The 27,943-nt window shown below is 39.5% G+C and overlaps 1 protein-coding gene across 5 annotated transcripts in view; it reads right to left on the reverse strand.

Moving 5' to 3' along the window:
- unc5a (unc-5 netrin receptor A) overlaps positions 1–27,943 on the reverse strand; it is a 521,085-nt gene that overhangs the window by 33,552 nt on the left and 459,590 nt on the right. For 4 of the 5 annotated variants that reach the window (XM_021481074.3, XM_021481073.3, XM_021481072.3 and 1 more), the window contains 1 exon segment: positions 22,349–22,582. In XM_021481074.3, coding sequence (XP_021336749.1) covers positions 22,349–22,582 — 234 coding nt within the window. 5 annotated transcript variants of the gene reach the window in all.

Genomic DNA, 27,943 nt, shown 5'->3' on the forward strand with positions numbered 1-27,943 from the left:
GCACTCAGCTGGTTTGATTAGCTCGCCAGCTGAAGCTCATTATCGTGCCTATATCTGGGTGACATTTTCTATGTTTCCTTGTCAGTTTGTTACGTGTGCTCATGTGTGTAATTGTCTGTGCTCAGGACCTTGAGGAGAGACCACTGGACCCTGTACTCCTTTCTGATGCCTGCCCTGTTTACCCCTCGTCCTAGCACCACACTCATTCCTTGTAGTTATTTTGACTGTGTCAAATAAACTAATTTTCACTGGCACTTGGATCCTCTCAGAACACATTTTTTGGCTGTGACAGCAGTTCAACAGATGATTCATCTGAAAAATCCACCGTCTGACAATGATCAACTAGAAGTCGAGTTATTATTTGTTGCTCTTACAACTGGGATCCACGACAAGACTTTTGTCAGGTAGTTTATATAGATATTATTATTGTATGGGTGGGATTTGAAGTTCCCTTTGCACATATAGGGCTCTATTTTGACTAACCATGCGCAGAGCGCAAAACACAGGGCGCAAACGCTTTCAGGGCTGTTCAGGATGCGTTTTTGCTAATTTAAGGACGGGAAATCTGCCTTGCACCGTGGCACATAGTCTAAAAGTGTTGAGATTATTTTCTTAATGAGTTATAGGTGTGTTTTGAGAATAAACCAATTAGAGTCTCATCTCCCAATCCTTTTAAGAGCCAACTGCGTCGCGCCAAGAGCGCATTCGCTATTTACAGGACGCAAAGTCAGTCTAAGTGGAAAAACTGAGCATTTCACAAGCAAACAGTTAACAGTTTTTTAACAGAAAACTGTTAAACAGCATCTACTGCGAAAGAATGAGAGATAATGGATCACTTTCACATTTGCTTTTGGATAGAGAAAACTTTACGCGCAGACAACAATTAGTCTATAAATAAATAGTTTTGTTTGTTAAGCGCAAAATTTGTTTCAAACTACTTCTAAATTCACTTTTAATTTCCAGCAAACGAATAAATGAACAATAATAACAAAGTGTGCTCAAAAACCTGAGTTATATCCTAAAACACATGCTGTGCCCCATATGGTCTAAAACCTGAAAGGTGGGCAAATCTAACCTTGTTTTTAATAAAACAAATATAAATATGGATATAATAAATAATACTGCTAATAATAATAACATTATACAAAAGCAAATTGTTATGAATGAACTGAAAAAGCCTCCCGAGATGAAGAAGACATAAAAGCAGTGATTTTTCATATTTATGTAGGCTAGAAAATAATATGTTTTGTAATATTTTAATCCTTTATATTTATATTCTATATCTATTCTTATTATATCCTATATGTATCCTTAATATTTACATTTTTTCATATGTAAAGATATTTGCCTATTGCTCTCTTGTGTGTATTAAGCAATGCGTAAGGGAGGCACAACTCTGCGCTGGAGTTTAGACCGGGTTAGTTTTGGTCTAATGAAAAATCTATTATTGTTTCTCAAAATAGCAACGCGCCAGTGGTCCGCCTCAGAACGCCTTCCTTTTTAGACCAGAACGCCTATGGGCGCACAAATGAGCGCTAATGCATTTGCTATTTAAACAGCGTAGCACAACGCCTCAAAACCACTCTTGCGTTAAGCTGAAACTACCAAAAGACTACTGCGCCATGCCTTGCGCCACACTGCGCCGGGTGTATGATAGGGCCCTTAGTTTTTACCCATTGGCTGTAACTACAAAAATTGATGTAAAATTCACAGTATAGCTGGCAATTTTGGTTGCCAGTCATTCATTCATTTTCTTGTCTGCTTAGTCCCATTATTAATCCGGGGTCGCCACAGCGGAATGAACCGCCAACTTATCCAGAAAGTTTTTACACAGCGGATGCCCTTCCAGCCGCAACCCATCTCTGGGAAACATTCACACACACATTCACACACACACTCATACACTATGGACAATTTAGCCTACCCAATTCACCTGTACTGCATGTGTTTGGACTGTGTGGGAAACCGGAGCACCCAATGGAAACCCACGCGAATGCAGGGAGAACATGCAAACTCCACACAGAAACGCCAACTGAGCCCAGGCTCGAACCAGCGACCCAGCAACCTTCTTGCTGTGAGGCGACAGCACTACCTACTGCGCCACTGCTTCGCCCTCGGTTGCCAGTAATACTGTTAATGTACTGTACAATTGCAATGTAAATTATTAATTCTTATTTTGCTGTAAAACTTACAGCAAATTTACAGTATTTCTGGCAGCAAACATTGTCAATAATACTGTAAATTTTACAGTGCACTCGTTCTACTTCAGAAACAAAAGTGGACAGCACACCTGAAGGATAGATGAAGACGAGATAGTGATGACCAGGGAATAAAAAGATTTCCAATTTCTCGACAGTGACTTTGGATGAGAATAATAAAAAAAAAAATCTAGGCCGAGACCACCCTCTGAGTACTTCTAGAAAACTGAGAGAGGGTGAAGAAAAAAAAATAAGAGTGCGGATATAATATAAGAAAGGACTGAAGAGGAGACAGAGGCAGCTTAACACTGTGGCTGTGGTTGGGTCAGAGCTTTTGGAGAGACAGATAACAGGATTACTGGAAGCGCGGCCACAAACCCTTCATCCTCGCAGGCCCGGACAGCTCCTGTGGCGAAGCTCCATCGGGGAATACAAGACACTCTCTATAGTTTATCTGCCCGCGCCGCTCTGACAGAAAGAGGTTAGATGCTCTTCACAGCTCACACACACACACACACACACACACGCTACAAACACTCAAACAGAGCGTTTAAGAGCAGTTCAGGAGAAAGGCCAGAGTGTTCATAAAGCTCACACTGACCCAAACGTACATTACCATAAAGCACATACCGCACTGACAAACAGCACTTCAGATCTGAGGGTCTGTTCTAACAATCTATGTGCAAAGTCTAAAGTAGGTGGCTAAGGTTGTGTCCGAATGCACTTTGACTATTTTAAGGAGGGGAAAAACAGTTGTCATACCAGGTGCATGATCTAAAATGGTTGTCTTTCAAAAACCTCACACTGACCCAAACTTCTTTACCATCAAACACAGACTGGACCAAAAAAAAACAGCACTTCAGATCTGGGGCCTCATGTATCAACGCTGCGTACGCACAAAAACTTTGCGTACGCCAGGTTTCACGCTCATAATCGCTCACGTTTGGATTTACTAACAATGAACTGAACGTGGGAATGTGCGCAGCTTCACGGCAGCTTCTTGGCTGGCGTACGCACATTTTTTGTGCGTGTCTGTTTTATTTCCATTGGCGACTCCTAGAGGCAGTTGTGTTAAATTCCTCTCTACAAAGTGTCTGAGCCTTGCAATGGCAGCTGTATGAGACGGGTTCATGTAGCAGGTATATAAGGTTTCCATACCATACAGTTGACCAGCTAAACATTAAAGCACAATTTGCAGCAGTCGCCTGTTTTCCCAATGTAATCTGAGCGATCTACTGCACACACATTGCTATAAAGACACTATCTGAAGATGAATTTGCATGCCTGAATCAGAAACATTTCCATTCAATAAATGTGCAAATAAAATATGATGCACAAACTTATTGATGATTCCTACTTGTCTTTCTCGTGATAAATAGTGGGCAAAATCTGATATGTAGCGGGGGAAAAAAAGAGGAAAGTGTTTATCAGACGCTGGATTCGAACCGAGTTCATGCTCAAACGTGTCAAAACATGTTGACATGCGTTTTTCGAGCTGCGCCACTGAGACTGTTAAGGGTACTGCAACATTTTACACCTATAAACCACACTATTTCTGTTTAATTCACTCAGTGCGATGTTCAGACCCAACTGTGTTAACCGCATCAGCTAAACTTTCCCACTATATTTTTTTTCTTTTGTTGTTTATTCCGGAGAACAAACGTGCAAATAACACCGCTTTTCTCCGGTCTACCTCCGAAAGCAGCACCTCCAATTCACATTCTGTTCAAAGTTTCTCTTTTTGTTTGCTTTTGCCGTTGCTTTTTCGTTGGGTTTTGCCATTAGCATAGTCATTAGCATATTCATACGGGGGAGGAGGCAGGGAGGGGTTTTGTGCTCGTGCATGTTGCGCTCAGTTTTATGTTCATTCGGATGTACAAAAGAATATGCGTGAGATTCGGCGTACGCAGTGTTTCAAACATCTGAATTTTTTTCTGCGTATGCACATTTACAGCTTTGTGCGTACGCAATGTTTTAGTATGATTTCCACGCAAGTCTTCGTACATGAGGCCCCTGGTGTTTGGCTGTATAGAGTAGTAGAGGAATAGAGTAACTCACTATTTACTGTCTCCCTCAAGGTGTTGTAAACCTTTACAGGTTTCTTCCTTCTGTTGAACACTAACAAAGATATTTTGAAGAAAGCTAAAATCATAGAACCATTTGACTTCCATAGTAGAAAAAACAAACCCTGGGCTCTATTTTAACATTCTAAGCACAAGATCTAAAGCAAATGGAAAAAAAGCACTAAGGGTGTGTCCGAATGCACTCTTGCTATTTTAAGAAGGGGAAAAACAGTGGTTGTACCAGGCGCATGATCTAAAACGGTTGTCTCAGACCGACCTAAATTTACATTACTATAAAACACAGACTGGCCTGAAAAACAGCACTTCGGATCTGGTTGCAATGTGCATTAAACCATTCAGAGTCTTCTCCCTTCCCTTTTAAGAGTCAATTGCATTGCACAATGGATCGTACCATTGATCCAGTACTTCCTATATAAGCTTATTTGTTGCTTGGGTGACTTGTTGTTGCTATATTACCGCTGGATTGATAGAGTGTTCCATTCTGGATTGTTACTAGGTTACGGTCAAGCTTGTTGCTATATAGATGGTAGAGTAATTTGTGTGGTTGCTAGGGTCTTCTATTCTGGATTGTTTCTAGGTTACGGTGAAGCTTGTTCTTATATAGATGCAAGAGTAATTTGTGTGGTTGCTAGGGTGTTCTATTTTGGATTGTTACTTGGTTACGATCAAGCTTGTTACTATATAGCTGCTAGAGTAATTTTTGTGGTTGCTAGGGTCTTCTATTCTAGATTGTTACTAGGTTATGGTCAAGCTTGTTGCTATATAGATGCTAGGATGCTTTGAGTGGTTGCTAGGGTGTGCTATTTTGGATTGTTACTAGGTTACGGTTAAGCTTGGTGCTATATAGACGTTAGAGTAATTTGTGTGGTTGCTAGGGTGTTCTATTCTGGATTCTTCCTAGGTTAAGCTTGTAACTAAATAACTGTTTTTTGATTTGTGTGGTTGCTAGGGTCTTTTATTCTGGATTGTTACTAGGTTACGGTCGAGCTTCTTGCTATATAGATGCTAGACTAACTTGTTTGGTTGCTAGGGAGATGTGTTCTGGAATGTTACCAGGCTACGGGTTAGCTTGTAATGAAATGCTAGAGTAATTTGTGTGGTTGCTAGGGTGTTCTACTCTGGATTGTTACTAGGTTACGGTCGAGCTTCTTGCTATATAGATGCTAGAATAACTTGTTTGGTTGCTAGGGAGATGTGTTCTGGAATGTTACCAGGCTACGGGTTGGCTTGTAATTAAATGCTAGAGTAATTTGTGTGGTTGCTAGGGTGTTCTACTCTGGATTGTTACTAGGTTACGGTCAAGCTTCTTGCTATATAGATGCTAGAGTAACTTGTATGGTTGCTAGGCAGATGTGTTTTGGAATGTTCCTAAGCTACGGGTTAGCTTGTAACTAAATGCTAGAGTAATTTGTGTGGTTGCTAGGGTGTTCTACTCTGGATTGATACCAGGTTACGGTCAAGCTTCTTGCTATATAGATGCTAGAGAAATTTGTGTTGTTGCTAGGGTCTTCTATTCTGGATTGTTACAAGGTCACGGTCAAGCTTGTAGCTAAATAGTTGCTAGAATAATTAGTGTGGTTGCTAGGGTGGTTGCTAGGGTAATGTTGCTAAACTTCTTTAGATAGTTGCTACGGTGCATTGTGTAGTTGCTAAGGTGATGGTGCGGTCAATGGTGGAGTGACACACTCCAGAGTTTAATATTGGTCCAGATCTAAAACTCTCAGTATGGGCAATAGTAATAGCGAAGCCTGCTCTAGCATGCACACTAATAAATCCATTCAAGTAACAGCATCACAGAGCTATTCAAATAAAAAGCTATTAAACATGAATGCAGAGTGGGTCCTATCCATTTTGTCCCCATTGGCTTGCCAGTAATAAGGTACAAGAAATAACCATCACACCGTATAAAATGAAAATGAGCACGCCGTAAATTAACAACCACTGAGACAAGTTTGTTACGCAACATCTTAAATCAGTGAGGGAAATAAAAAGGCTTTGATTTTAATGACAGAATAGAGCCGCTGTAATAAAAGATTTCTTTCATTCTTCAACAACTTAATCTCAACTGTCTGGCAGCGCATAAAGATATGATAGCATAACAAAGTGACTGACATTGACTCATTTCCGCCTGGCGTCTTCCACGACTTCTCAAGCGTGAGAAAACAGACCTTGCACTTTCTGAGCGAGTCGGAAAAGTCAGAAAAGAGATCTGAATGATGGAGGCAAACATTTCACAGATGTAAATCACCCAGACATATGTCGGAGAGTTTTCTCCAGCTGGTGATGAGGTTATTTTTCTCTTTCTGTCTTTCCCTCCCACCCATCACCTCAAATATTTCCCTCCCTTGAGTGCGCTCTCTGATTAAAAACTCCAAGTGAAAGCGGCATACTTTCCAAACGAGCATGCCACAATCTGACAATCAGAGCAGCAGTAAATAACACACAGGCTTTGTTTTGTTGTCGGATAGCGAAGCCAACTGTCTTGTTAAAGAGGCTAAATGTGGAATTCAGAAACTCTTGTCATTAGCGACATCGGTGGCCGTTAAGTGAACTGCAGCTCATTTTATATTCTTTTATCTAAAGCATCTTCTTATAACACTTTAGAGGAAGTAAATCTCAAAACGGCCTCCATAAATTAACCAGTAAGTAAATGATTCTAAAAATACACAAAAAGAAAAGATATCTGCATCAGTTCAGATTAAAGATATTGTTAAAAATACAATACTGCTCATTGCCACTATATGTCACAATCACCAGCGATCTAGCAGTTGCAGATCACTGGAGAACTACAAATCTGTCATACAACTAGCCTTTAAATCCCATCATGCACCTCACACACACACCAGCTCCAGTTCTCTTTCTGATTGCACACACACACACACACAACTGGAAACGAATCATAGACTGATAACATGGACTATACATTTACCTCTTACACACACATTGCTGAGTCTTGTTGTGTGGTAACTAGAGATGTAATGGATCTGGTAATACAGATCACAACCCACAGTTCGGAACGCACGTGACCCACGAATTAATACCTTTTTTATTAGGTTAATCCAACATTTATAACAATAGCAGAGAGATCACCTCTCACGTCATTCAAATCCTGTGTTTCAAATTATTTTAGCTTCCGTGTAAAATATAACAATGACATAAAAGTTGTAGTGGGACCTAAATGCCTTTCTTAGCTTATTAATGAAAGGTTTTTTCTGCCACTGTTTGTTTGTCTGCATTAAGGCATTCAGTGTAAGCTTCACAATTAAACATTAGTAGATCGTGATCTCAATTTAAACCCACACAACATAAAAGATAAATGATAATGAAGCGCTGCAGTCAAATCTGCTTTTGATCGAGAGAGATTCAGTTTTTACACTTTTTTCAATGAGTTACAATCAATTAAATAACTCAAAAGTGCTGGGAGAACAGTGTATAGTTCACATATAAACACTGATGTTTATGGTAAAGATTAAAATCACAGTTTAATGGAACTTGATGCTGGTGAATGTTGTAGCAATTACATGGTTTAACCAACAGGTGGCGACAAACAACCATCAAAATTTTGCCACTGAGTATTTTTTAAAAATGATGCACCTATAATGAAACATAAAGTTTGATCTGTGTTGTTGTGTTTTATGTGTTGAAACCATTAATTAATTAATTTTTTTTTTTTATCTGAATAAGGGTATCTTCCGTCCAATCCATATCCGTGATCTATGTGGCTTCACAATCAAAAAGTCAATGGGGCAAAAAATCCACGTTAACGAAAGGGTAATTTTTAAAGCATTTTCCAAAAAAAAAAAAAAAAAAAAAATGTGTTAAAATAAGATTTCCCACCAAAAATCATGACATTTTCTGAAACACAGAGAAAGTTGTTGTCAAATTAGGACTCAAAATCACCCCAGAGTGGATGAAAACATCCCCAACTGCACACAAGGGTTCAAATCTGTTCACACATTATAAAACAGCAATTAATACATAAACAAATCTTACATTTAGCCTATTCAAATGTTATGACAGCACTTAAAGCCATGCGTCACTTTGAGGATTATCCTCCAGCATAGTCAATGCATGCTCATACGCACAAATTATGCTCAGACGTTACAAAAAAGGTCAAATATGTGAACGCCTGCTCTCTCTCTCTGTCTATTTGTTTCTAGCGCAGTCAGCAGATTGAAAACACCAGACGTTGGGTTGAAAGGTCTGTAGGGAGAAGGGAATATCACACGGGTCTTGATTAAATGTGAACAACATTTGGGAAAGAGGCACCAAAGGTCATCGCTCATCCATCTCTGAAACGAGAGGATATTTTACAATCCACTGCCTGGTGACGGGCCAGATAAACCAGTGAACCCGAAACATTCATCTGCTGCTGCTTCAAACTTCCGTCAGTACATGTTGATGTGAGCGCACTTTAATCTGGATGCTCATGCTCGTTCTGCCAATCTTGCTGTATTGAAAGGTCAAGTGCTGTAGAGAGACGGCATTGTTAGGTCAGTGTTGTGGCTCAAGTATGTATTAATAGAGTCTGATTTACATCTGGAGGTTGTGCACTTGTTTTAAAGGAAGTGTCTTTGGGTTTAATAAAATACAGTGTAAAAAATGCTGGGTTCCACATAATTCCTTCATGTTGTCCCCATGTAAGTCGAGGCCAGTATACATGTTGTGTGTGTCTCATATGTACCATTGTTCAGCAGTTCCTGCTGCTGAAAAACATCCCCTCAGCATGATGCTGCCTCCACCATGCTTCACTGTAGAGACGGTATTAGCCTGGTGATAAGCGGTGTCTGGTTTTCTCCAAATGTAACGCCTGGTGTTCACTCCAAAGAGTTCAATTTGAGTCTCATCAGACCAGAGAGTTTTGTTTCTTATGGTCTGAAGCCTCCTTTCCACTGCACACGACAAACGACAGACCGGGAGTCATTCATTTCCAAAGGAGAGTAGCTCAGGAGCTGCGTGGAGTTCCGATCATCTCAGTATGCGGAAAATTCAACGCAATCTCACGGTAATTGGTAACTTTTTAATTTAGTGGCTAATTCGTATGAATTCATATGTTGTTCATTCATTCATTTTCTTGTCGGCTTAGTCCCTTTATTAATCCCGGGTTGCCACAGCGGAATGAACCGCCAACTTATTCAGCAAGTTTTTACGCAGCGGATGCCCTTTCAGCCGCAACACATCCACACACACACATTCACACACACTCATACACTACGGACAACTTAGCCTACCCAATTCACCTGTACCGCATGTCTTTGGACTGTGAGGGAGACCGGAGCACCCGGAGGAAACCCACGCAAAGGCAGGGAGAACATGCAAACTCAATACAGAAACGCCAACTGAGCCGAGGTTCTAACCAGTGACCCAGCGACCTTCTTACTGTGAGGCGACAGCACTACCTACTGCGCCACTGCTTCGGCCCTTCGTACGTTGTAATTCGTATAATTTAGTATGATTTGCTCATCACCCAATGACGGTTGGGGTTAGGGGTGGGGTTTGGTGCCACGCCTCCTTTTTAAAATTGTTAATTTTCCTACGAAAGAACTAGAAAAAGTATGTTACTTGCGTTTCCTCGTGAGATCAGATTGGAAAATTTGGATCCGAATTGAGCTGCTGAAATATTTGAACTCCTGCGACGAGACAGTATGCAACCGGCCGACTGGATGTGACGTATTCCAGAGTTGTTCAAGCAGGTGATGAGAAATAGGAGTTTTTTTTTTGAATCAGAAAAGTTTATATTTGTCACATAACCAGCGATCGCTCTCCAGAGATCGCTGGTTCTCACACGAACACTAAGGACTACACTTCCGCCTTCCCCTGGACTACATATTCATACATGCTCTCCGGTTACACTCACACATGCTCACTCATCAAGATTGATTACATTCTCACCAGCTGAACCTTGTCAGAGACAGATTACACACCCTACATTAACCACATTAACTCATCCAGTTGGCCGAGTCTTGTTAGCTTTCAGTGACATTACAACGCATTTCTCCTTGTCTTGTTTTCTCAGTTTTTAAACCTTGTTTACCCTTGTTCTCCTGTTTAGCCGCCTGCCTTATGACCTACTACCTGTATATTGATTACTACTGTGGATCTGCCTTCACATACCCGTTTGCACCTGATTTGACCATTGCTTGCCTGACACGAATAAACCTGCATGTTGGATCTTACCTCCAGTTGTTTGTGTTACTCCCCGGTGTTACAATATTGAAATAAAAAAAAACATTTCTATTCATAAATGTATGTAATAAAGTAATATATATATATATATATATATATATATATATATATATATATATATATATATATATATATATATATATATATATATATATATTTATTTATTTATTATTATTTTTTTTTGTTGTCTCCAAAATTTTTGTTTTTAGTATTTATTCCTTGATTTAATCATGGTGAACGCACAGAGAATACTAACTCTTGCTTTTGCACTCCTTTATTTCAGACACTGCGAGAACAGCTTCTCTCCCATGGTGCAAGTCAGAACTGAAAATTCTGTGTGACTGCCACAAGGGGGCGTATTCCGACAGTCGTGTCCAAATGTTGTGTGCAGTGGAAAGGCGGCTTGAGAGTCCATCAGATGCCTTTTGGCAAATTCCAGGCGGGGAGTGTCTTCCGTCTGGCATCTCTATCATACATGCCTGATTGGTGGATTGCTGCACAGATGGTTGTTCTTCTGTAAGACCCTTCTCCCCCGATCACTCAGCTTAGATGGCCGGCCAGCTCTAGGAGGAGTCCTGGTGGTTAACCAACTTCCACTTACGGATGATGGAGGCCGCTGTGCTCATTGAAACTTTCAGAGCAGCAGAAATGTTTGTGTAACCTTCCCAAGCCTTGTGCCTCGAGACAATCCTGTCTCAATTCCTTTGTCTTCATGCTTGGTTTGTGCTTTGACATGCACTGTCAACCCTGAGAGCTTATGAAGACTGGTGTATGCCTATTCAAATTGTAAAACTTTGTCATTATGGGTTATTGTGTGTAGAATGTTGAGGAAATAAATCAATTTGATTAATTTTGGAAGAAGTCTGTAACAAAAACAATGTGGAAAAAGTGAAGCGCTACGAATAGTTTCCAGATGCACTGTAGAAAGGAAATTGTATAATATTACAGTGATTAATTAATTAAGACCACTTTACCGATTACACCGACACATATAAAATGACACCAAACATGAATATAGAGCCACAATATCAAAACCTTGGACATTCTGTGTGGAATGTGAGTGAGCTGCTCTGGTGGAGAAGGTAAAGTCGAGGGCAGAGAGCGAGGCTCAGGATGCATGATCGAGACAGTTAAACACCTGGTTTCCCAGCTGATCTTCTCAGATTATAAAAGTCATTGTTTTAGTGCCGGACAATTCTCGTGGTCTTGTCTCATGGAATCCCATAACAGTTCTCAGGGTCTGATATTATGAAAAGACCACAAGCATTCATTTTGTAATCTGTAGTGAAACGTATATGAAAGTATGCATGCACGAGTGTCTGGCAAAGGTCCTGTAGTAGTGGCCAGCCAACAATAAAAGCAGCAGCTCTGAAAACAGACCGCTGTACATTAAATATTAATCTAATCGTTCCCACAAGACTCGCATACTGAAAGCATCTGAAATGTCAGCGAGTCCCAAAATGTCATACTTGTGATTAAAGACAATGACATTGTTTTAATGTGCTTTAATTGGGAGATTAAAGATAGCTGTTGTTTTAGGCACGGCAAAAGAAAAAAGCGATGACTAGAAAAGAAGTATTAGTATAATGTGACAATTGCTTATCTCAATGAAAGCATCAAAAATAATAGTGGTGTCTTATTCATTAGTGTGTGTGGAAGTAATGTAAAAGGCCCAGCGGCAATCAAAATGCAATTAACATGCACCCGAGATGATAGTGGGAAAAGTCGCATAAAAATAACAATGCATCTCTGTCATGACCGACGCTTCTAACGCTATGCTAATTCTGAAATCCTCTTCTGTTATCAGCGATGATTAGCATAATAATTCCATCACAATAAATCAGCCTCGTGTCTTTGAAGGAAAGTCAATCAGGGATTCAGATGTGGCTCTCGGGGAGTGAAACACCTGTTAGACCACAAACATACTTTACAAACGTTTTGCCAAAGATGAGAAGCGTGTTGCTGAATGTGTGTCGGTGGCCACTGTCAGATCAACACGAGAGGAGGGTGATGGACTAAAGCTCACACTTCAAGCAGCAAAACCAAAATCTGAATCTTGTTTATGTATGGGTTACTAGTCTTATATTGTAGATACTGAGACAAAAGAATCATAAAGTTGCATGCATAATATGTAATAAAATGACAAGGGTGTGTTCAGATCTCAAACTTCAAGAGCTTTACTGTGCAGTAGTTCGGGAAATAAAACACTCATTCCTGTTCTCTATTGGGAAATTGTTTTTTAGCAATAACTGATTAACCTTTTCATTCATTCATCCATTCATTCATTCATTCATTCATTCATTCATTCATTCATTCATTCATTCATTCATTCATTCATTCATTCAGTTGTTCATTCCCTCATTCAGTCATCCATTCGTTTATTTATTAGCCGTTTATCCCCTCATTCATTCATTCATTCATTCATTCATCCATCCACTCATTCAGTCACCCATTCAGTCGCTTACTCATTTATTAACTCATTTGCTCATTTTCTCACTCGCTTATTCATTCATTCATTCATCTATTTATTTATTCATCCACTTTTTCAGTCAGTCATTCATTCATTCATTTGTTCGTTCCTTCGTTCATTGATTGATTGATTCATTCGTCCATCCTCTCATTCATTCATTCATTCATTCATTCATTCATTCATTCATTCATTCATTCATTCATTCATTCAATCATTCATTTACTCAGTCAGTCAGTCACTCATTCAGTCACTTATTCATTCATCCTCTCATTCATTCATTCATTCATTCATTCATTCATTCAATTTCCTCTATCCATTCATTAAAAAAATTAATTCCTTCATCTACTCATTCATCCACCCTTTCATCCATTCATCCATTCATTCATTCATTCATTCATTCATTCATTCATTCATTCATTCATTCATTCCCTTTATTCTTTCATTCCAATAATTCATTCCTTCATCCACTTATTTATCCATTTCAATAACTCATTCATTTGTTTGTTCATTATTTCATTCATTCATTCATTCATTCATTCATTAGTTTATTTATTTCTTCTATTCATTCATTCCAATGACTAATTTCTTCATCCACTGATTCATTTATTCCAGTAATTCATTGCTTCCTTTACTCATTCATCCACTTATTCATCCATTCCAATAATTCATTCATTCATGCATGCATTTATTCATGCATTCATTCTACACAAAAAAGGGACAGCATACCTTAATCAATATTTCTCAACAACATAAATGTACCTAAATTAGTTAAAGGACTAGCTTTCATTGGTAGTCTCTTTGCCAGATGTTATAGGCCTAAATAATTTCAACATGCTCTGTTAAACAAAGCTGTTTGTACAAATTCAACTTATATACAGTCAAGCCCGAAATTAATCATACCCCAGGGTGTAAATAATTTTAAAAAGTTTTTAATTATTTCATTATTATTTCATTTTGAAATTTGTACAGCAAAACTACATTACCCACAATGCTGTGCAGAACAATTCTTCCAATCAGAGTGAAAAAGTAAATACTTTAAATAAAGTATATAGTTACAGTTTTGTATCTTTAACCTTTGTTGGTTGCTGTGGTACATGATTTATAACACTTGAGGATATTTTAAAACACCTTCAGAACCAGCCTGACTGAAAAAGTGGATGAGCGCAAATACACTCTAATAATGCTGGTCCTAGCATATGCTATTCTCAGAGTATTTTTATGGCCTAAAGAACAGCCAGTCTCCCTTTTCATACTAACAATGAGCACACAGTTCCCCATATAGAATAATGCATGTCTTATGAATAAACTACAGAAGGACTGACAGAAAGCATCTCTACAGGAGAGCACTGCATGACTGAGTCTGCCCACGTATGACGCTCCCCTGCAGAGGCCACTGCTGATCAAAGGCAAGGTTGCTCTAAAAATGAGGTCATGGGTTAAAAAAAAAAAACCTGCACATCTGTATTAGTAACTCGACACCTAGGTTATGCTTTATGTAAAATAAAACAAAAGGATGTTTTTATAAGTGTAAGAGGTGCAAAAAACTAAATGTTTTGACAAATCCTCTGTCATTGCATGAAATCTTGTGTCATTACTAGTGCTGTCAATCGATTAAAAAAATGAACTAATTAATCACAGCTATTTTGGAAGATTAATCGCGATTAATCGCATTTAAAAGACAGAAACTTGTAATTTTGGCTACTCAAATGTAAAATTAATATAAACGAAAGACATAACCTATTTAAATTCAAAGTATAATTGTTTATTAGAATTTGTGTTTAACTTGTAACACAGATTTCTTCATGTAAACAACATACAGTACAATAAACCAAGATCCATATTTCTTACAAAAATAAAAACACAGGCATGTTAATGCCATTTAAATTTCAAAACAATCAATGCCAATAAAGAAAACATTGATTTCCAAGTTGGATTCTAAGTGCACTGCAAAAAATAATGCCAAAATACAGGCATTACAGATATGGAAAATGGAAAGTTATAATAATTATAAAGTTTTGCTCAGTCCTTTACATTCATCCAGTTGCTAAGACTAGGAGTATCCCACAAATGCACTCTCCACGGCATCCCTCCTAGCTCTTCAGGTATGTCGCGCGCAACTCACCCCCACCGCTCTTCAGGTATGTCTCGCGTGCACACGCCCCTACTCAAATATGTCACTCACTGAACCCGTGACAAACCTCAACGGGCCTGACACACACACACACACAGACAGACAGACACACACACACAACGCACTGGAGTGACTCCCTTCAGATCAAACACGTATGATCACGTTCATCAAATTTCCTTAAAGGGCCATGACACCCCCCGCTTTCTGTTAAAGTCTACTTCATAATTTTTTCAAAAGATGCATGATTAATGGGCGTGTTGCTCCACGAGAATCGGGCAGGAGTGGGCGTGGCCAGCAGGGGAGAAGGGGAGTGTCAATAACTGTTGTTGACAGTTAGCTCACAAACTGAGACAAACCGTGAGGAGACGCATGAGTTTATAGTTCACAAAGTTAAAATGCAAAGAAATAAACAGTAATTTAATGCCTTGCAACATTTGTTATTTGTAATTTCATATACACATAACCACAATTTATATCATAATAAAGATAAGTGTGTTCATGTAAACCTTATAAATGTGGATTCTCCCTCTAAATTATAGATCTTGAATGCAGACTCAGTGCAGCAGGTCTCCTGACCCGTCTATTTTAACCGTTAGCCCTGCTGGTAATCTGGAGGATTTAGGCAAACACAGCAGCACGGTGATGTGTCTGAATGTGAGCGAACTCCTGATAAAAGTCAGAGTCCGCCATTCTCTAATTCTCGTGCTGCTCTCCCGACAAAAATCCTAGCAGCACACACACAGCTTTGCTGTATGATCGGCCCTGACAGGATCGCGGGGGAAAAACATGCAACAAACCCCGTGGATCATGGAAACAAATGCATATGAGGCTTCATGAACGGCTACGTGCCATTGGTCTGTGTCTCACAGCTTGCTTGAAACTGGCAGGTCTGCCTTCGGAAAGCATGTGCTCTCATGAATAATTAAGCAGCCGGCTCTTCTCATAGGATAAGAAACTCCGCTATGAATAATAATGAGAAACCGACGTGTCATCATTGCGCTTGCAGTACTGCGATACGTCGCTGATTTTGATCCGCCCCAAAAATCATTTTAAACCCGGAAGCTGAAATTAGCTGACAAAAGCTCAAAATTATCCAGTTTTCCCCACAATGAAAGCTGACAGGTGCTAACATTGACTTAACTGATGCTCAACACACACACATCTGTTAATATATATAAAAAAAAGTTCTCCAAAGTGTCCTGAACCTTTAAACTAAGCGTTCTTAAGTATGGCTGTATTTCACAAGGATTCTGACACAACAACGCAAAGCATATGCTTTCGTTGCGTTTAATGAGGAAACACGCTAAACTTAATGAAACTTTGTAGGGCTCATGCTGAAAGGCAGAGTCTTTGACAGCTCGCCTCAAAAGTGCTTCCTTCCTTATCTATATTTCTTTGCATGTTGAACACACGTCCACCACAACAGGAAGTAAAAAAAAAACCTGCAACTGCGTTAATTGCGTTAATTTTTTTTACGCGTTAATTATTTAAAAAAATATATCGCCTGTGTTAACGTACTAATTTTGACAGCACTAGTCATTACATAAAATAAATAAACAAATATTGCTATTTTCAGGTGGTATAGGCTGATTTTACACGGCCACCATTTTTAAAAGCGAAATCGAGGCTGCGGTGGGAAGAAACCCAGAAGTATCATTGGGAGTTACATAGGAACGTTGTGTAGCTGGCTGTATATCTTATCAGCGAAGAGAAAGTGACTCAAATTTACCATTTCACTGCCTTCCGAGTGACCCGAAGGTCCAATCTGAATGAATGCTGAAAATATAAAGGAGTTTCAGAGCTCATTTTCATCTAAATTAAGGGAAATGGCACTAGTTAACTAATGTTTTCTTTCCCAAACACACGTTTTTGATGCCATTTATCAAACTCGAGTTAACTGCTACTTGTAAATAAAGATAAACAATGAAACAAAGCATTATAAGTCCTTCATTAATCAATAAAAAGACAACTGGGAAACATTATTTAAAGGAATAAAGCATAACAAATAACCTTTGGGTAGAAGTGCTTAAGTCCGCTATATGCTTCAGCACCAACGTTGCCGCACCAGTTGCCGTGAGATTGTGTTGGTTTGTTAAATAAGATAATAATAATCTAGTCTAAATAAAATACCAATGAAATATTCACCATTTGGGCGAAGCAGTGGCGCAGTAGGTAGTGCTGTTGTCTCACAGCAAGAAGGTCGCTGGGTCGCTGGTTAGAGCCTCGGCTCAGTTGACGTTTCTGTGTGGAGTTTGCATGTTCTCCCTGCGTTTGCGTGGGTTTCTTCCGGGGTAGGCTAAATTGTCTGTAGTGCATGAGTGTGTGTGTGTGTGTGTGAATGTGTGTGTGGATGTTTCCCAGAGATGGATTGCGGCTGGAAGGGCATCCGCTGCATAAAAACTTGCTGGATGAGTTGGCGGTTCATTCCGCTGTGGCGACCCCGGATTAATAAAAGGGACTAAGCCGACAAGAAAATGAATGAATGAATGAATATTCACCATTTCATTTCATACAACACTTCTGTCTGGTTCTTGAATCTGACTGGCTGATAGCCGGTAACATAACACAAAGGCCTCTTCACCCTTCACCTCTGTGTATTACTCCGCCCACATACAGCAAGCAACAAGCAGAGACGCTACAGTTTGATAAATGTTACTGCTGTTAGACAACAAAATGTACTTCTGAGGCTTTTTTAGTGGAGAATGTAGTTGTTTAGATTGCAACTATGCAGTGTCTTTGCAAGAATAGTGCCTATTTTAAATTATTTACAATTTCTGAGAGCTCTTCGGCGGCCAAAGACGGTTTACGTTGTCTATCCACAAGATGTTGCCAGAACCGCATAATAAGCCCTTGTGTGTTCTCTTGAGCGCAAATAAAAAGCTGAACAACAGAAGCCTCGTGGTTTTTAAGGTGGACCGGATAGAGTCAATAAGAAGCTGCGAATAAGAAGCTGGATTCAGGCTTGTCCCTCCTTATCGCAAACACAACAGCAGTCTGGTGAGAAATCTCTCTGGACGGATGGCATTTCATGTCACAATCAGCCTTATTATCTTAAAATGTGAGAAAAATTTACTGTTTTGTCATCACATTAAGGGGATCACACACCAGAAGCGTCGCTTCACATTACGCTATAGAGAATCATTCAAACACTAGCTCTACAGTGACGTTGGTGAATTAGTAAAGGCTTCTGCTGTTCTGACGTCAGCTGCAGATGTTAATGAATGGCGAAAGAAAGTAGTTCCTAATACAAAAGGGTTTTTAGACTCTCTGTGTTTGATTTTCTTTTTTGTATACAAGATTGTGCCGTCGAACTGTTGTATAAACGCAATATTACACTCGTAGCAGTGTGCTATGGCTGTATATCAGCATTGGTGGGGCAATGCACGCTTCCCACCAGTGCTGATATACAGCCATAACACATTCCTACTCGTGTGATATTGCTCATATATTAACTGAAAGATGGATATTTATGGTCACAGTTTGACACAGACGAGTTGACAAACCAGTTCACCTCTGTGCTGCCTGGGGCAGTGTGATAAACTCAACAAATAGGCAATTGATGATTTAGTGTAGGCTATACAACCAACAAACCAACCCTTTTTTCCATTTGGAAAAGTATAGTTATCAATATATAATATACATTTTCAAAAGCCTACATAGCCTAATCTATGAATCAAACTAATCCAAAGTTTTTCTTGATGTTTGCATAATGATAACAAAAACTGCACATTAATACTTAAAGCAAACTGATGTAAACAGTTATAACAATACAATAATAATAGTGATCTTTTCGTGAGTGTTGGAGATGTGCAACAAAGCAGTGCTTTAACACTTCACTCAATACTCCTCGTGTCTGCATGGTTAAGAGCTCATTTTAAACACCACTCCTGGTGTCTCTTTCTCAGCGTGGTTCCACCTGTGTGGCGCCGGCGGGCAGCTTGTGGAGGGCAGGAGTGGGCAGAGACGGGCAGCGGACGGATCTCTTACTCTGACAGAAGAGCTCAGGGGCCACGGCCAGAGACTCTCTCCTTTTCATTTACTAATTAAGCATGCAAATGAAATCTTAACAGTCTGCTCAGACGCGCTCCTCCAGGGAGCCTGCTCTGGCATTAGCTCTTGATTATTCCTGATCTGTTAGGAGTGCGAGCTTAAAAAAAATAAGTGTGTGCTTGAAGGAGATAAAAAAAAAAAAGTGTTTGGCCTAGTGATGCATGACGATACTGAAGAAATAAACCTGACATTGCAATATTTAGTCGTGATATTTAGACGAATTTAATAGCTATATTTTAAATTTCATGATGATTTTGTTGGGAATGGCATTTGCATTAGTTATAATCAAATACAAGTATATAAAAATACAATACAGAGCTTTATAGTTTTCTGCTTAGTCAAACTGACAGAAGTTGTACACATGTAATAATCAAATGTTAAGCAACATTGCATAATTAGGGCTGCATGATAGTAGAAAAATCTGATTCTCAGATCTGATAATAACGGCTCTTGTACACCCTCTTCACCCTTCTGTATTACTCCGCCCACACAGAGTGACAGCAGATCCATAAACTCACTACAGTTTGACAAATATTGCAGCTGTTGGACAATATCATGTACTCTTGAGGCTTTTTCAGGTGAGAATGTAGTTGTTTAGATCGCAACTGTGCAGTTTATTTATAAGGATAGTGCCTATTTTAAATATATTTTGTGAGATTCAGTGCATCAGTGGCCATTACCCTGTCATTTAGCAGAGCAAAGAGACTGCATATTACGTCATTAGGGGAGGAAAAACTCAGCATAAATATCAAACTACAGCTGATCAAATCATTATAAAATTGGTAAGTGACATTCTCAGTCGATCTCTCTCTCTTTTGTATGTTGTAGTATTGTATTTACATCACAGTAATATGGTAGTGCTTGCTTTACTCTGGCTTTTTCACAGTTAATTATTGTGATCTCCCTATTGCAACAGAGAAATACTGGGAAATCTCTGTAGACTGATGGCACTTCATGCCGTTCAGACCTGTAATTTTAAAATGTGAGCAAAATCAGCATGTTTTGTCTTCACTTTAGACCAGTGGTTCTCAGACTTTTTTCATTAAGTACCACCTCAGAAAAAATAATCTCACCAAGTACCACCAAAATGAGCAGTATTGATATACAGTAGCGTAGAAGGCCCAGTAAAGCAGCTACAACTCTGCAAAGTAAAAAAAAAAAACGTGGCAGATTACCTCAGAAATATAGGCTATATGTCATATATGGCATATTATATACATCATTTTTGATAAATATTGATATGTGTGTAGCATGTACATGACATATTTCATTCCTCCGTGTACCACTAGAAGGAAGCCTGTGTACCACTAGAGGTACACGTACCACAGTTCGAGAACCACTGCTTTAGACATTACGCTAGAGAGTCATTCAAACACTAGCTCTAAAGTGACGTTTGTGAATGAGCAGCGGTTTTTGCTGACAAAATGATGGAAGAAAGTAGGTCCTTATACAAAAGGACATTTGAGACTCTCCATATTTGATTTTATATATATATATATTAGATGTGTGAACCTATACTGGTCTCACGGTTCGGTTCGGTTACGATTATCATGCCATCGATTCGATTCAATTCGATATCTCGGTGCATTGACGATGCTTTCCATATACAGTGTTATATTTTAGGGGGGAGGCTATAACAAGCTGTCTGTATAAACACACAGACACACAGTACCACACTATCTCTCATTCAAACACATACACAAACATAGACAGCACCAAACAACAAACACATGCACACACACATACACAAACACACACACTTAAGCCCTTGCAATGGGGAGAGCTCGCGCTGAACGTAGCAGAAAAACGAAAAAACTAAAAAAAATAAGCACTTTTCCGACGGCCCCTTACTGAGAGCTCCTCTCAGCGCGAGCTCTGCCGGCTAAAGTAAACGCAGATTGCGAGGGCTTAAACGGAGCAGTGCTCGTAATGTTGAGCGAAAAAAAAAGAAAGACAGCTGTGAAACATAACCAGCTTTGTCTTTCTGTAGGAAACACACTTTAGATCTTTTTAGGGTGAGAGGTTTTTGAGTTATTGCCGTCTATAACTGAATGTGTGTCAGGAATATCGAAAACAAAACCAACTGAACCGCGCTCATTTCTGGCGCCCCACTGGATATACAGCGCCCTTAGCATTTGCCTATGGTGCCTATGCCACAGGCCGGCCCTGAGTTGGCTGAGTGTTGTAAATACCGGCGCTCACCTCCCTCACGACAGAGCGCATAGAAGATAAATGACGTCAGTACATAATAACCGGTTATGATTATTACTGAACCGATACCGAATTGTCCGCATCTGCATCGCGGTGCACCAAAGAAACTATTAATTTTGACACCCCTAATATATATATTAAGTGTGTGTGTGTGGTTACTACCTCAGAAAAAAAAATTAAATAATTCGTAATTTCAGACTTACTGGGATGATTTTGCTGGGTAGTACATCAATCAAATATAAGTACCTTAGAGCCAAGATCCAAATGAAAAGATTCTGCATTTCTGAAGCGTGCCTCACACAGGCGAGTGGGCTTGATAAACCACCTGTAGAAACCACACTAATTCATCTGTCTGACACTTTAACAGACACATGCACCAGTTTTTTTAACCAAACACCTCCTTATATACACTCCATACCTCTACAAAACAAAAAAACAAACATTGTGCATTCCTGAGTGTGCTTGGCACAGGTGAGTGGACTTGATAAACCACCCGTAGAAACACTCTTGTCTTTATTAAATAAGGCTGCCTTCATCAACAGCTACACTTATTAGCTCAACCATCTAAGTGCAGGTGTTATGTGAACACTAAAGTCCGCATGAACCGGAAGCTGTGACCATTTTTATTTTCTGTACAAGCGCAGCTTGTTTTTTCTGCTGCAAGCTGATTGGATGAAGTAAAGTAGGCACCTCATTCAGAAAGATGTGGAAAAGGGTTCTGGAGAGTTATTCCAATCTAACAGACTCCTCCTGCTCACCATTTCTGTTTGTCAAAACTGACAGATGGGGGGGGGGTGTGGTTAAGGATGTTAGCCACGCCCACTACATCAGACAGACATAATCTGAGAATTTAATTGAAAGCAAAAACAGGAAGTGCATTTTCAGATTCCACTCTTAGATTACAAGGACAAACAATTGTGCATATGACATGCACAGATGAATTGTTCACCACAAAACTAGCAATGTGAGCTAACGACATCAATACAGTTTTGATTTCACGTGTACTTTAAAGCCTCACCTTGAGCAGGTCCTGTGTGTCGTCAGTGCAGTAGACGCGGATGTTGTACTCCAGCGTGGAGCAGTAGGCCGGAGCGAACAGCAGCAGTTTCAGCCGTTTAGCAGCAGCCATACTGAGCGACTCCCCGACCAGAGCAAAGCGACCCAGCTGCTCGGTGAACACCCGACACGTCTCTGCCTCCAGCTGGCAGTAATACGGCTCCGACAGCAAGTCTTCACCCAGCAGAAGAACATCCTGAGGAGACAATAGTAGGGATGGGTGATCTGGACTTAAAATAAATCACTATGGAATTAATATTTCTAAAGAAACTCGGGATAAAGCAGTTAAAATTATAAACAAGACTTCATCATGTGCGCATCTTAATCTGATTCAGATGAAAATTCTTTACCGTATTCACTACAGCAAAACCAAACTGGCTAAAATCTACCCCAATATAGATGAAACATGCGATCGTTGCAACTCATGCAAGGCAGACCTAACCATTATGTTCTGGCCATGTGACAAACTGAGACGATTTTGGTCTTCAATATTTACAATTTTAAACTCAGCCTTTAATTTAAGAATTCAACAAAATGGAAATGGCTATTTTTGGAGTAGCAAATGAGGACATCCATGTTGCCAAAGACATAGAAAACACCTTTGCCTTTGTAACATTAATAGCCAGAAGAAGAATTCTTATGGAGTGGAAATCACCAATGCCACCTAAACTGTCACCTTGGCTTATATGTAATGCTATTTTTGAAAACAGAAAAAATTTAATATTTTCTCAGAGGATCAACCAAAACATTTTTCAAAACATGGGACCCTCTAATAATTCATATTGAGACTAATGTACTCCTCCAACCATAAATTCCCACCCCCACCCCACTTTTTTATTTATTTATTTATTTATTTATTTATTTATTTATTTATTTATTTATTTATTTATTTATTTATTTATTTATTTATTTATTTATTTATTTATTTATTTATTTATTTTATTTATTATATTTTTTTTGTATATTTATTTTTATTTTATTCTCATTTTAATTATTATTATTTCTTACTATAATTAATATATTTCCTTTTTAATGCATTTCCTTTTCATAATAATTTTTATTATGTTCATTTGTCTCTTTCAAATTTATGTATGGTTCAAAAAAAAAACTTTATCATTGAATAACTTTAATGTACTGTACCTTTTGTCAAAAACACAATAAAAAAAATAAAAAATAAAAAAATAAAAACATCACTACATAGACCTGTGACCATAAAGATGCTGTGGTCACGCATTGTATTTCTATTTATGTTTCATTTATACTGGACTCTAGAGTATGCCCTCGCAGAGCCTAAAATGAATTTAAACAAACATCGTGCCACCCTGGTCGAAAAGCTGTTCAATTAAATTGTCATTTGAGAGCTGAAGTGGCAAAAATATAGTTGAGTGATTTAACTGAAATCCCATAGAAAAAAAAACATTGACTTTAGGATGAGGAAACCGGAACTGCTAAAATGCTAACTCGCTTCCAGGTTTTTGCAAACAAATTGACGCCATATTCCTCCACTCTATAGGGGCAGGACAGTACATCTGACATTATTCTATCTTCTGGTTGCCATTATCAGTCTCACACTATCTCTTTCCGTTTTCTGAAAGTCATGATTGTAGGAGCCATACATTGGATATTGGCGATTGGCCACCAGGTGTCAGTACGGGAGTATATAACTGCGGCTTCACTGCATTGAGGAAGAGAGCATTGAAGCACACAGTTTTTGAACGCAAGTTAAGGTAACATGAGTAGTGTAATATAGATGAAGGAATATTGATAAAGGAATTCTGTTGATTGGAAAATAAAGACGTTTTTATTTGCATCTATTTTGCGTATGGACTTTTACGCGTAAAAAACGTGCTTACTCTAACAACAATAGCGGCCATTGCAGCTACAACCACCAAGTTTCTCTTTTATTATCAGAGCAAATAGGATTGTAAAAAAAAACTATTTGTTGTACCCTCCCAACAACTTCGCTTTAAAGGGTCACGAAACACCAAAACACATGTGTTGAGCTGTTGACAGTGGTATATGTGTCCCACACTGCTAAAAACACTATTAGGACACAGATATTTCACTAAAAAGTGTAAATTGTTTTTTTTTTGTGTTTTTTCAAGCAAATTCGTACTTCCGATTTAAAACAAATTTTTGAAGCTGCGTCATGGATAATAGCGTGTAAACGCTGAGATCCGGATTCACTTGTAATCTCCTCTTAATAAAGACGCGGCTCTAGTTGCTGGTGATTGTTCTGTCTCTACAGATTTGGTAAGTGAGCGACCAGTGCTCTTTGTTTATTCAGTTTGTTCGTATCGAACTAAGTTAACTATTGCACTGAGTGTAAACATGTTAGCACCACAACCAAACTTTAACCTCGTGTAGGGTTTTCACCGCATTTTGTGACCGGAATAACACACGCGGCTTTCTGACACTACCTGCCGTGTGCATCTAAGTTTCCGGGAAATGCAGAGTTTTTTTTTTCTCTCATTCGCCGTGCGGTATCAAACATTGCATGAAAAATACACGCTTAGAGCAGCTCCTCGAATCAAATATCTCGTTTGTCGCGAGGGGCATGAATGAATTCCCTGAATGAAAGAGCCAAACTGCAGTTAAAGAGCCCATATTATACATGAAATAGGGTCATATCCTGGTTGTTAGGGTCTCCAACAACAGTCTAATATGCATGCAAGGTCAAAAAACACTTTCATGGTCTTATAATCTGCATTTATTTTTAGCTAATTATCCCAGCGACTCCTGTATGAATCGTCCAGTGATTCATTTGTTCCCAAACCCCTCCTTAGCGCGGAGCTAATCTGCGCTGATTGGACCAATGACAGTCTGTCGCGATTGGTCGACTGCCTTCAGTCAGAGAGGGAAATGGCCAATAGCTAATCAGCAATTTAAAAAGTAATCACAGTTCATACACGCTCGATAGTGTAGACGTGGATTTTAGCTGCCACACTATGGCGAGTGGATAGTGCCACGGATAACCGAACGAAGGAGACAGTCGTGTACTCGCCATACCACACACACACACACACACACAAAAACACACACACACCTCCGGATGACAACGCTCCCGCTTCCGCCCGCACCCGCCAGGTTTTAGCCTGAAAACCCGCTCCGTTTTCTGCCCGCCGCGCCTGGTCCCCGGCCCGGAGCGGAGAACACAACCAAAAATCACCCAGTATACAGTCCAGACAGCCAAGCTGTCTGTTTAAACACATACACAGCACAAAGCTCGTTCGTTCGTTCGTTCGCTCTCTCTCTCTCTCTCTCTCGCTCTCTCTCATACGCGCGCGTGCGCACTAACACACACACAAGCACCACGCAGACTCTCTCTTTCTAATTCGCATAGCAATATCTGTGATATTGCTAGACAGCCCGCTCCCGTCCCAAATTAAACCCGTTACCGACCGCTCCCGCGATTTATTCGGAAATTTATTCCCGCGGCTGTCCCCGCGCCAGATTTCTGCGGCGCGGGAATAAATTTCCGAATAAATCGCGGGAGCAGAACTCTAGCACGGAGCTCCATAAACAAACAGCACGCGTCGCGTTTTTAACGTGACTTTGCACGCGATAAGATAAAATATCCAGTTAACCTGATACAGTACACGCGGTTACAAGTAACAAATCACAACTAAATACATTTGCAAGCTAGAGTAAACGAGGCAACAACTTTAATCGCACGTACTTACACTTGAGAATTGGAAGAAACCCATCCTGACGTCCATCAGTTACTCTTTACTGATCCTTCCTTTAACAAACTCAGATGAAGTATTCTTTGTAGCATGTAGCTTCCAGAAGTTTCCAACTGCTTGGTTATAATGCTGATGTTTCATCTTTGGGTAGAGACTCAATATAATGTCCATCTGCAGTGTGACTTCAATCGACCGGCATGTTTGTGTGCGTGTGTTTGTGGGTGTGTGTGTGTTTGTGGGTGTGTTTGTGTCTGGGTTTCTGCGTCAGAGGGCGGGGCTTCAGGTTTGAAATCTCCCGGGTTTGCGCGTGCACGTGAATAACTTGGTTTCGTTCGTACGTCATGGCGAAACACCTAATGAGTCGGTATCAAGGCGACTCGTTTGAAGCACTATGAGTCGACTCTTTTATAGATGAATCAACAGTTTTAAACACTGTACACTAACAGATTTAAGCCTTAGCTGGATACTTCACTTCACTTAGAGCTGTGTTACACACTACATGGAGGGGAATTTTCAAAAACCCATAATATGGGCTCTTTAAAGTCCACCATTTAATAATTTAGCAAATAATTCGACTACAGATGTCCATGTAAATACCATCACTTTCTCCCCTGTGTGTGTGTGTGTGTGTGTTTTGAGACTGAAACTCGCGCATGCCCAAATAGACACTCCTACACCATCCCACTTTAGTTTCTCCGACACTCCCCCCTAAACAGAGCTGGACACGCCCACTTTTCTGACTTTTTCCAAAGTAGAGGTGTGAAAACACCCTGCTGAAACAAGGGGGTTTCATGGCCCTTTAAGTTTACCAACTATGATGACTTCCTATACTGAGAAACCTGCAAATGTGAAAAGGCTCCACTGTAGGTTTTATGATTGTTACCGCACCAAATCTAGTGTTTCCTAGTGGGCAGAATTTTTACCGGTGTATTGCAAATGATAATAAATCTCCCATTCTTACGACACAGGAGTGAAGAGATGGTCAGCTCCTGTACTGAAGATCTGCAGGTACACATTGAGATTTAGCTGAGCAGAAACACACAGATCTGCATGATGAAGTGTGTGTTCGGTGCTCTAATGAGACACTAATAGCAGGAGCTCATCCTGAACGTTCACACGCGCTGGAGATCAGAGCTTTCCTCTTTTTCTGTCCACAAGCAACAAACGAATCTGGGAACATTTCTGCAGATTAACTGCTCATGGGAAAAGACTAAAAGATACACGCAAAGAAAAGGAGGACTTGTAAATATAAATAACATCAGTTAATGTGTCATGCTGCTGCAGCTTCAATATATACACTCTTTCAATAAAAGTTTGGGTTCTTTTATTTCTTTGATGCATTTGAGAGTCTCTTCTGCTCTGCTTGGCTGGATTTATTTAATAAAAAAATGCTGAAAACGGCAAGGATGTGAAATAATTATTATTATTTAAGGAAAACTGGACTTTAAATTAGGTAAACTTTTATGTCTTAAACCCTGCTCACACTGTATGAACAATAATGATGTAATAAAAAATATAAACATAATAAAGGAACATGAGATCAGAATGAATATGTCAGAATCATGCAGCTCTTAAAGCAACAGTGCGCTATATTCCTGCTGCTGACTGTGTTTATCATTATTAGTCAAACTACAAAAGCTGAGAGGGAAATCACTCTCTGCCCTTGACTGAAGGACTTCCGCAGCTTTCACTTGTTTATTTTTTATTTGTCTCTTTCTGTATGTGTGGCCAAAATACAATTCTGACCAAAATAGAGCAGCCCAGATAGATATAAATAAAGGATAAATAGATGAATAGAAAGATGGATAGAATGATGGATAGAAAACCTGACAGAACAATAGATAGAAAGATGGATAGAAAGAACGATGGTC

The sequence above is a fragment of the Danio rerio genome, chromosome 14, assembly GCF_049306965.1.
Source record: "Danio rerio strain Tuebingen ecotype United States chromosome 14, GRCz12tu, whole genome shotgun sequence".
Lineage (NCBI taxonomy): Eukaryota > Metazoa > Chordata > Actinopteri > Cypriniformes > Danionidae > Danio > Danio rerio.